Source organism: Mandrillus leucophaeus, unplaced genomic scaffold (genome assembly GCF_000951045.1).
Source record: "Mandrillus leucophaeus isolate KB7577 unplaced genomic scaffold, Mleu.le_1.0 Scaffold685, whole genome shotgun sequence".
Taxonomy (NCBI): domain Eukaryota; kingdom Metazoa; phylum Chordata; class Mammalia; order Primates; family Cercopithecidae; genus Mandrillus; species Mandrillus leucophaeus.
Window position 1 is genome coordinate 701962 of NW_012107419.1, and position 12008 is coordinate 713969.

At 34.5% G+C, this 12008-nt stretch overlaps 1 protein-coding gene across 6 annotated transcripts in view; it reads left to right on the forward strand.

Moving 5' to 3' along the window:
• GRIA4 (glutamate receptor, ionotropic, AMPA 4) overlaps positions 1-12008 on the forward strand; it is a 392568-nt gene that overhangs the window by 268631 nt on the left and 111929 nt on the right. For all 6 annotated transcript variants that reach the window (XR_001008469.1, XM_012002387.1, XM_012002385.1 and 3 more), the window contains one exon: positions 964-1148. Coding sequence is in view for 5 of the 6 variants with exons in the window: in XM_012002387.1 (XP_011857777.1) it covers positions 964-1148 (185 nt within the window). In the remaining variant the exon portion in view is untranslated. The remainder of the gene's footprint in view (positions 1-963; positions 1149-12008) is intronic.

A 12008-nucleotide genomic window follows, 5' to 3' on the forward strand; every position in this document is an offset into this window, starting at 1 on the left:
ATACTCCAAATGCAGGAATTATGAGTTCACAGCTCCTGCCTTAATCCAGATGCTTGGACCAGATGCCTTCCCTTCCACATGCAGAGAGAACTAGATCAAGAACAGGGTGAAGACCATTCATTTTATTCTCTCATGGAAGGCTGTCTTCACATAATAAACGCCCCCACCTCTGGCAGTCTCACATGCTCCTTCTCAACCTTCAAGACCCAATTCAAGTTGTTTCTCCTTTGTAGTATTTTTCCTTGTTCCATGCAGACAGCTCTAACCAAGCTTTCCCTTGAGCCAACCCTTTACCTTGAGTCCTGCTACACACTTTTTAAAACTAAGTTTCTCTTGTTTATTTGGTCATCAGTCTCTTACCGATTAGGAGTACCAGTGCCTCACCTAGTGGTCATTCAACTCATCCCCAGTCTATATCATTCCCCTGCTGAGAGAGGAAGAGTTAAATAATGCCTCTCTAATATGCACCTGTCCTCATCTACAAATAAGGCACCGAGAATAATGGGTCCTCAATGAATACTGTTGTACTATTTCTTTTACATCTTCTCTTCCGTAGTTGAACCAAAAATGTTGTACTACCTTGCTCAAGGGCAAAGTCAAACAGTTGTTCAAAATGAGTTCCATCTAGTGAGTAAAATAACAAAAAGGATTTATAAATTTCTATTGACTACAGGTGGATTTGTCTCATCAAAAAAAGTGTCTAGAGCAATGCAATGTTCTCCACTAAAGAGATTTTGAGAGTACCAGGTATGGTGTTGCTACTTCATTCAATCGATATTTTAAGAGATTTTGTTCTCGTGACTAAAGAAAGTAAGAACAAATTATTCAGAAATAACCACACAGACTTTAAGTTTCTAAGCATTCAGTATATTTTGGAGTGTAACAGTGTTGATTTGGGCTCAGTGCCTGCATACGTCATTAAAGGGGAGTAATGTTTTTAGTAACTTTTTTTTCCCCCAATAGGATACTCGATACTCCAAGCTATTATGGAAAAAGCAGGACAAAATGGTTGGCATGTCAGCGCTATATGTGTGGAAAATTTTAATGATGTCAGCTATAGGCAACTTCTAGAAGAGCTTGATAGAAGACAAGAGAAGAAGTTTGTAATAGACTGTGAGATAGAGAGACTTCAAAACATATTAGAACAGGTAAGTCCTAGATTTTATATTTTTAACCTAGACCCTATACAGAAAAATTTAACCTTTGATTGACTTCTCCCCATCAACATCTTCTCCCAACTTTTAATCTGGAGTGTGAGGTTTGAGAGTTTTCATTCCATGACTTATCTTCAGGACGAAATCACAATCTTTTATCACCAAAGACCCTTTTGGTTCTTAGGTCTCAACGTATTTAGAAAGCTATTTCTCACATATTCTTAAGACTTGAACGAGTGAAGGACCCTGTGTGAATCTTTAAGAGCTCCTGGCCTCCAGTTTTCAAAAATATGAATGTTGAAGATTAATCCCACCTAAAAACAGTACAAAAATTCTAAATTTGTGAGTGCATCTTTTTTAGAGGCACACTTACTTTAGAGAAGTGCTACATGAGAAATAGAAACATAAATTACTAAAGCAATAAAATAAAAGAAAATTCAGTGGCATACTGTATAAAATTTAGTGGAATACTGTATATAACATATTTTCTGCTAGGTATGATGAGTAAATACATTACTACCCCAGTGGAAATGGTTTTCAACTCTCCTCAAAACGAAAAAATCCTTGAATAAAGGTTTCAATAAATATTTGTTGATTTGATTTGAAGCAGCCAGGAAAAGATTAAACTGAGCTTTGCTGTTGTATTAAATGATAGGAAAATATCATCAAATAATGGATAACATCTGCCTTCCCCTACCCCTGCAGATCATGATAAAGCTTTAAAGGCTCTTTGGCTAAAATCGCAGTGAATGAATGCCATCTAGTGGTTTTAGAAATGCTTGCTCATATTTATCTACAGTATGTTAGTTTAGCCAGACATGGGCAATACAATTTTTTGTTGGTTAGTTTGTTACATATCGTTTAACTGCATAATTATATGACTTGATTTCTAATAGCAAACTTGCCAATTTGAAGGCTTCTTTATAGGAATAACTTTAGTATTCAATTATAAAAATGAAAATCAAAATATATTTCAGAGATTCAGCCTTACTATTTGCAGGCACGGGACTAGATGTCTTCAGTTTCCTTCCTCAACTATATTAACATTGGTAAAAGTGAAAAATAAAACAAAACAAACAAAAATGTTGTATTGCTAAAGTCTAAAGAAGCCAGACCATAAGAGGAAATAACAGAGTATTTGCCTCCTGTCATCCCTTTGTAGAAGAAAAAGCTATAAATAGATAGATAGATAGATAGATAGATAGATAGATAGATAGATAGATAGACAGACATACCAAAGAAATATGTATATGTTATTTTGGGAAATATTAATTAAAAGCCTATACATTTATACATTACTCGGGCTTATTCCTGAGAGAGTCCAAAAAATTATTGAAGTTGTAGCTATTCAATGTATATGAAATTTTTAAATGGTTAGTTACAGAATCCAAGAAAAAAATCTTTCTTCTTTCTTAAGCAATACAGCCACTTTACCTCCGACTCCCATTGCCCTCCCTCCCACTCCCACCCCTGTATTGAAAGTTTGAGTTGTTTGACCTGAACAACTGAAGCTTTGTAAATAACTCACGATGAATCCCACAGAGCAGCCAATTCTAAGAACTGCCTGGATTGCCAAGTTCCTGTCAGAGGGTGAGTAAGGCTCAGAAAGACCCTCCACTTAGCACCTGTGCTTAAAAGACCAAGTCTGGAGGAGGCAGTTGAGTGCCTAAAGCACACTGACCCATTTCAGAGGCTTAGCTGGTTGCTAAGAAGAAAATCGGCACACCTGGGTGCTTTGGATAAACTCTTTGAATAAGCCATAAATGAGCTCTTGCTAAAGGAACTGGACATCTTATATTTTTTTGTCATTTTAAAGAAATTAGAAAACTTGAGTGTCTACCTTTTCTATTTCTCTTGCCGAATTATAAAAGGTTTCTTTTCTATCATGATTGCATGGTAATAATAATAATAATAGTAGTAAGAGAACTTTGTCCATTTAAAATGCCTCTCAGGTATAAATCTCATAAATTGCAATAAAGTCGACTGCATTGTGAGAAAATAATGTACTCTTAATTGTCCTATAAAATTTTCCCTCAAGAAAAGCTGTGTTTTTATTCTGAACATGCTGTTGTTATTGTTGTTTACTATCTGTATTTTAATTCCTTGTAGCTCTAAATGAAACAACTTTTAATGTTTTCTTGGTTTTACTTTTGGCTCATCCACAAGAGCTAATCCACACTTTGTCAAGGATTTGTACATGTACCTTAAGACTCCTGTGTTTCAACATCCTCTTTCATAAATTAAGATAGCAAGAGGAAACAATTTCAAAACAAAGCATTTTTAAAAGGTAAAAAGTTAAATGCTAAATAGTCTTGATTAGAAAAATGCCTTTGAAAAGGTGGCCCTTTCTCAGAAGATGGTGAAATTAATACAATGATGATAACGTTCTAGAAGAATGGACACACTTCATATTAGTAAATTTCTATGGCTGGGCATGGTGGCTCATGCCTGTAATCCCAGAACTTTGGGAGGCCGAGGCGGGGGGATCACCTGAGGTTGGGAGTTCGAGACCATTCTGACAAACAAGGAGAAACCCTGTCTCTACTAAAAATAAAAAATTAGTCGGGTGTGGTGGCACATGCCTGTAATCCTAGCTACTCGGGAGACTGAGACAGCAGAATCACTTAAACCCAGGAGGCGGAGGTTGTGGTGACCCGAGATCGTGCCATTACACTCCAGCCTGGGCAACAACAGTGAAACTCCATCTCAAAAAAAATTTAAAAAAAAAATAATAATTCTAGAAGGATGGGCACATTTTATATTATGGTAGCATGCCATCAATAATTACTTCATTGACATCTTAATTTGTATCAATTTGCAAAAACATAGTAGAAATAGTTCAGACAATATTCTCTCAAAATACGTTACTGGAAAACTGTGGTTATAGAACCTTTTCATTTTCTATACATGTTTTCCAAATTATTTTTATGACATGAACTAATTAGTTCTTATAAACGTATTGCTATTTAATATAGTAGCTAGACATATACTCATTCAAGCATGTCACAAAATGAGTTTAAGATCAAGTATTTAAAAATATGGTTTAATGTACACCATAAGAAAAAAATGGAAGAATGTATGTAAATATCATCCACTGAGTCATTTAAGAGAGTAGAAACATTGAAACCACAAAGTTAGATTTATTTTGATCATATCAACTCCAGTCAAACAAATTGGAATTTTAGCTCTCTAAATCCAATGGGCAATTTGGTCCACTCATTTGCAGAAACAAGCCTTGAAAAGAAACCTAAAACGAGAAGTATTTTTAAGTGTTTGCTGAATTTGTGATAAATTTTTGATAGAATATTTTTACTTAAATTGCTATGAGTTTGACTGAAAGATATTATAAATATCATTGTGGACCCTAGCTTTATTCCTTTCACCTAATTTTCTTCCTGTAACAATATGTCAATTATTTTGTAGAATAGCTTGCAATAGCTTCATATAGCTGGAATCAAATGAACTGTTTCATATCAAAACAAGAGATTTATAGTGTGAGTCTTTTTATATATGATTTATACATGTATCTGTTAATTTTAAATTCTGAACTCTGTTGCTTGCAGAGAGTCCCTAGGGATTCTACCTAATAACGTTATCAATTGAACACTGAAGCATCAGATTTTGGTTCACATGTTTAACCTAGTAGCAAAAAAAAGCAACAACAAACCTTATCTTAACTATCTTTCTGGCAGCCAAAGTAATTGAGCAAAATGGCACTTAAGGCTAGTGGTTGCTCATGCATTTTACTCCACTGTGATAAAAACCCAAGGGTCCAGCAGCTAGATTTGTGTGTTCCTGTTAGTGAAACCCTATTCCCATGAACTCCCAGCTCTGATCCTCTGGAACAGAATTATCACCATGGGTAGTTGGATGGTCTGCACTCGTCTACCTCTTTCTTTGGTCAGTTACATTATATCTCCCAAATTATGATGGTGCCAACAAATAAAAATGAGTGTTTTCATTCTCTGAGAGATGGGTAAGAAATCTTTAGTTGTTTATTTTTAAAAAGTAAATGGAATCACTTACCACCTATGATTCTTCTCCTTCTCACTTTAAATAAGGACAGTTGAGCTGAGATGACCTTGAAAACCCTTGCTCTCTCTAAAAGTCAATAATGCTATTTCCAGTGAAGTCTTTTTAATGATTTGTTTGACCCTAAAGCAATGTATAATTTTATGCATGGGATATACCTTGACAAGGAGCATGTATTAATAGTAAAACTTCAGTCAAGTGACCTTTTCTGGATATTTATTCATTCTACAAACATTTGTTAAGTCCCCACTGTGTGTGTGTGTGTGTGTGTGAGACACTACATATGCAGTGTGTGTGTATACATATATATATACACACACATATATATACGCATATATGTAATATATATATATAGTCAAGTACTCTGCTCTGCTGAAGATACAGTGTTAAACAAAACAGATACATTTTCTGCTGTAGTTAGTAACTTATGTCTGGTTAACTCAGGTTTAAACCAAAAATATTTCCTAAAATCCTACTAAAATATGTTATTTCTTTTACAAATACATTATGTAGATGTACATAATGTATTGGATCTTACACTGCCTTGGGGATTTTGCTATGGGTGCCAGTTATTATTAAATAGATGAGATATCAAGGGCATTTGATAGAAAACTAGAACAATATTGATCCTAGTACACACCATGGATGTATTTAAGTAATCTAACCAAGTATTTATCAGGAAAAGATAGGAAGGACTGACCTTACAGTATGAAGTAGATATTTAACAAAAGAATGGAGAAAATGTCTCTACAGTTAGACTCACAGGTATCTTAAACCACCTCTTTATCATGTACCCCAGATTTAATTGGAACCCTTTCAGCAGTATTGCCACTTTTATTATATGAAAGGGAATTTAGTGTCCCATCAGACACAATGTGAATCTCAGATTACTGGCAAAACCAGTGACCTTCCCACACTGTTTGCAAATCAATCAAAAAAGCCTAAAAGCCACAGCTGACCTCTCAGAGGCTTATTGTGACAAAAAGAAGCCAATAATCCTACCTCAGGGCAAGATCAATAAGAAAGAGAGGAAAATTTCTCAAACCTAAATGTGGTCGTTTGCACGTAATAGATGAAATGTAGACATGATCCCAGTTAACTTATCCTAAGCCCAAGGTTGCCTACCATGTTTAGTACCTACCACCTAAGTGAGATGTTAGGACTCAGAATTTTTGGCAAATGGTCAAATGCATGGCAATACTTAATAAACGCCTATGTATCTAGAGTTTGCATTTACAAATTTTCACAACTCTCAAACATCAGGGATCATACCAAATCTAGAACTCTGCCAGTTCCCCCTGATTCCCAAAAAGTCTCTATATTGAATAAAGCATTAAAAGGAGCCAGAGGCTTAAAGAGCCTGCCTCTGTATCCCATAACTGGTTGAGTCACTACCTAAAAGGAAAGGAACATTTCTGTTACTGGCTAATGGCCATAAGGTCAATTTTTTGTACCAAAGCCAAAAAGCAAAACAAAACCCTCAAAAACAGAAGAGACAGAAGAAACAAAAAGAAGCACAACAAGAAGAGGAAAGATAGCTATAGCTATAAGGAGGAGGAGTCATTACAGGAGAGATCTCATAATTGGAGATAACAGCTTTGATTATTTGAATCATCTATATAGGATTCAGTGGCATACACTCTGACAGTAGGAATGAGCCAACAACTGTAGGTGGGACAGCTCTGCACTTGACACTTCATACATTCATTCAACACCTGTACGTCACACATTGTTCCAGGCACTGAAAATGCCTGCTGTACAAACGTGAGCAACTCGTGGTCCTTACACAATGTTTACACTCAAGCTGTGAACTCAGAAACATGCATAAATAATTACAAGACAATTTGATGGCTTCAGAAACAGAGATATTACAAAAATGTATGAAGAATCCAGAAAATGAGGTCACTAAGTATAATCAAGGCAGTCCCAAATGTTTCACAGAAAAAAGAAGCATTTAAACTGAAAATGCATTGGATTTTCCCAGCCAGAGAAAAGGGGTAAGGGTATTCCAAGACAGAACTAACTGTAAAGCAAACAACATCTGAAAATCCTCAAAAAGTAATCAAGATTGGGTATGAAGCAGAAGTAGAAGCTGAAATGGAGCAGTAGACAAAGTTAAAGCTGTAAAGATTGGAGGTAGCAGAAACGTAGATTCCTTGCATTACACCAGTTTAGTTGTTTATCTTTCCTATTGAAATCTTATCTTCGTCAGGGCAGAGTCTATGTTTATTGTTACCAATACATCCCCTAGTGACGACAGGGGTTCAAAAAACAAGTATTGAATAAATTGGAAGCCTAATGAGCCTCACTTGAAGACACAGGCAGGAGATACATTTTGTATGTGTTTAAGGGAAGCCTTCAATTACCTGGGAGGCTTTCTTGTCCAGAATTTCACCTGTCCAAGATTATGGGACCCCTACATGTCGCAGAGTTTGTTGTGCAGACTGAAAAAAGCAAGAGTTTTATTTCCATACATTAAAGCAACAATGGGCGAGATGCAACAGGAACAAATCAGGCACCCAAAGAAATTACTACAGCAAAGAAATCATATCAGCAATTTCCCGCACTGCAGTACTGGCAGAGCTTGCTGCTTTGCTTCATTATAAAGCTCCTTTTGCATATCAAGCTTTGCTCAGTCAGGATCTACAACAAAGTAAGAAGAAACTCAAAAGATGTGAGGTTTTGCTAAGAAGGTGAATTTTACTTCTTTAATATTACTATTTAGCAGAACTGATTCAAATGTGCAAGCGCCATTATGATGCACTAGGTTTGTTTTCATAGGAAACAGAAACACCTTGACAGATCTGCTGGACTAGTGCAAATGGAATTGGTGGGGGTTAGAAAGGGGTGTCTAATTGTCTCCTAGCAACTGTTACCATGGTTGCAGCCATACCTCATTTTCTTATAAAGTAAAAAATAGGATAAAATAAAAGGAAAAGTGAAGGAGCCAGAGGATATAACTTTTTTGAAGGAAGAAGAAAAATATGATTGTCAGAATGCAAGTGCTTTTGTCTGGGAAGCATCGTGAATTCTATGATTAGGTTAGGTTCAACTAAGTGTGTTTTAGTTGATGCTGCAGGAACACTTACTGGAACAATTTCTACTATTGTTTTTGACAGAAACATCCAAAACTTCAGCTTCTTTTACAAAGATAAAGGAAAATCTGCTTGATAATTTTAAAGGTATAAAATGAATTAGTTTTTCTAGCCTTAAATCAAAAGCAGCTGCATACAAGTATCTACTGTGGTTTAGGGAGAGGTAAGTTATATTCCTCATTAGGTAGAAAAGAGAGGATAACATCGTAATTATTTAAGTAGAATTTTGCATCTACTCCCCAAATGTTTAAAATGTTTAAAAGGCAGTGAGATTAACAAAAAGGAAGCAAAACATTCAACAGTACCTTTGAGGACCCTTTTCTGAGTCTTGTAAACATCATAAATATAACAACATTTTTATAAATTATACAGTATTTATATCAAACAGTTCAGTAATAAAGTGTACTCTCTGACAGTAAATGAAATGATACATCGTTTTATTCACTTTGATTCAGTCAGAAAAGTAATGGAACAAATTCATTTCTAAACCTTCCCTCAAGATTAGCCACATAATTGGACACTAGTTCCCTGCTGATACAGATTTTCTCCAATCTCATATACAACTTGTGACAAATTTGAGATTAGAAGGAAATAAAGTAGTGTAATTTTTACCAAAATAATAATGATAAGGTTCACATAATCACTGGTAAAAATAAAAATGAAAGATGGATTAAGATTGGATATAAGAAATTTATTTTCTATTTTTTAAAGTTTTTTCCCAGGGCCACATACACCAAACAGTTCTATTATTCATCCAAAGTCTGAACATAATTTGCTCCTGTATTTGACTTAAAATGTTCTTTTCAAAACCACAGAACTCATACTGGGGGTTATATATACAGTGTGTGTGCGATGAAATAGATATATTCTATTTTTAATACACATTCTATTTTTATAATTTATTCTAATTCTTTTAGAAATTATTCTAATTTTATAATTAATTCCATGTTCATAATATAATTATATAAATATTGTTCAGTAACACAAGAGAAACACATTTTCTTGTCTCTGCCCACCACATTATATTATTTTCCTTTCTTATACATGTACCACAACACTTATCCATTTGGTTATTTATTTAACACACATTTGTCCAGTACCTACTAATTTCCAAGCACTGCATATAAGTTACATCAATTTTAGTTGATGCTGTGAAGGAACTCTGAATGCAAAACAAAACAAAACAAAAAACAGAAGAACATAATCAAATAACATAGCACAATGTGGAAAGGTGCTATAAAAAAATAAAAAGGGGGAGTCTGAATTCTCCAGGCAGAGACACTGGGAAAGAGCATTCAAGGAAGATGGCCTGTGTGAGAACGGAGTAATAGGAGGGAGCTTCGTGTCCTGGGAAAGAAGTGAATGTGGATGGAGCCTAACCCACTGTGGGTATGAGATGGCCAAGGCGAATTAAAGACAGATTATGAGTGACCTCATGGGCTTTACTAGGAAGTTTTAAATTCATCATTGCATCATAGATGTCATTGGATGTTTTTAAACATGATTGACGTCGTGGTTTAGAGCCATAATTCCGATGACAACATAGAGAATGAACCAGAAGGTAGAAAGTGACTGAGCAGTGTACCTGATGACTAAGGAGTATACCAAATAAGCAATGGTACTTCATCTGTAGACTGTATTTTTTATAGTCACATTTATACCAGTGTATAACTTAATTTATTTAACATCTCCTTAAATATTTATTGAGTGCCTGTTATAGGTCAAGCCAAGCATATCCTCGGCTTAGGAAAAGCCCCTGCACATTGCAGTTTATATTTTAGTGGAGGAGCCACACAATAAACAAATATATAATGCCAAATAGTGATAATGAGAAATTATTCTTGCATAAAATTAGTTTATTAAATGTCTATTTTGCCAAACACCATTTTTGTTAAGATTTTAAGAAGTGTAACTAATCCAACTAGGGTTTTTAGAAAAATAAATTTGTCTTGGCAATTTTAATAGTATTGTTAGTCAATGAGAATAATAGCCTTCAAGTTTTGACTGGCCTATGTGCAAACACAGGCAAAATAAACTGAGCTTGCTATGCAAAAATTACATACCCACAGCAAATGGGTCAATCTAGTTTATTGGGGAGAGGTATTTTTTTCTTGCCTTTTATCTCTATAGTTAGACCTTTGGGATTTTTAAAATGATATTTATAATAATATTTATTTTAATAATATTGGAGGTAATCATGTGAACAAATGTAAATGGTTCTAACTGATTTGTTGAGACAGGGTATCTACTTACATCTGTGTCTTTATGAATCCACTTCAGAGGAAGCTGGTTTTCTATTACGTATTTGAAGTATAGCATAGCAAAGCCCAAATAAACTCAAATGTGAAAAAAAAAATCTGCTGAAATAAAAGCAAAGAGAATGACTCTGGAGTCATATGACTTTCAGAATTAATCACAATTTCATAAGTTAAATACAATTTAAAACATGCAAATGTAAAACCCTGACCAAACACAGTATTTGCTGAAGTTATTTAATATTGAAGGACATTACTTCCAAAATTATGAACAGAACATATTTGACAGTCTAACTGAGTCATTGTTGTGGGTATAGATTATCAACACTGAAGGGAAATAAGAAAATGCTGCTAAAGCAACATTTATGTTTATGCCAAAGCAACATAAAGTCTAGAATGTATATGAAAGTCAGGGAAGGAGGTGAGCGAAAGATAATGCTCTAGGAAGAATGTCCTTAAACAACCTTTTAAAACTGCTCTACAGAATTGCATGCCCTAGCTCTTGAGATTTCACTGTACATTAGCATATTGAAGTCTCTAAAAATTCTTATGTCAAAGAAACCTCTTAAACCTTATTTAACCTAGTGTTCTTTGTAAAATTGGCCATAAAACACTTTCTTCGCAGCCACTTCTTTACAATTTATTTGCCTTGTATTCATCCAAGAAAATAAAAGAAAATATGATTTAAGAAAAATGAAAGAAGAAAGGACATTCAGATGATAGTATCTCAAATATAATAAAGAAAAGGTAATAACAGCAAGGGGCTAGGGTGAGAACATCACATATTAACAGAAGCCTCCCAGAGACAATGGCTCACACAGTCCTCTACACTGGAGAATCACAGAATCACAGACTCTCAGGTTGACTGGATCTTAAAAGTTCATCCATCCTATGAACAAAATCTTCACCAGGTGCTTGTGAATTCCACGGTTGAACAATTTCATCTTCAACATATTTGACCTTAAATTTCAGCATATATTAAGCAATATATCCCTAACAATATATCCCTTTGAAACATTCATAACAGTATGTGATATTTGAAGATAACTTATTCCCATCACCACCGTCCCCATCAAGTTTTCTTTATAATTCAAGAATAGATATCTACTCATTGATGATATGTCCAATTAGAGACATCTCAAGAAATTAGATACTTGACTTTCTGGTTAAACAAAATTAACTGTATATACTACTACCTTTGGAATTATTATGTTCAAAAAGTATACCACAAAATGTAAATACCATTGTACTATACTGTGAATAGTTTAATTTTTTGTATATAAATGAATTGTTAATTTTTATTTTTTAATTTACTGAGAATTTTTTGACAGGAATATCTTAGATTTAAAATGGTATGTCATTTTTTTTCTTTTTGAAGTTCTGACATATATATGCAGAACTCGCAGGTTTATTGCATAGGTATACATGTGTCATGGTGGTTTGCTGCACCCATCAACCCATCATCTATATTA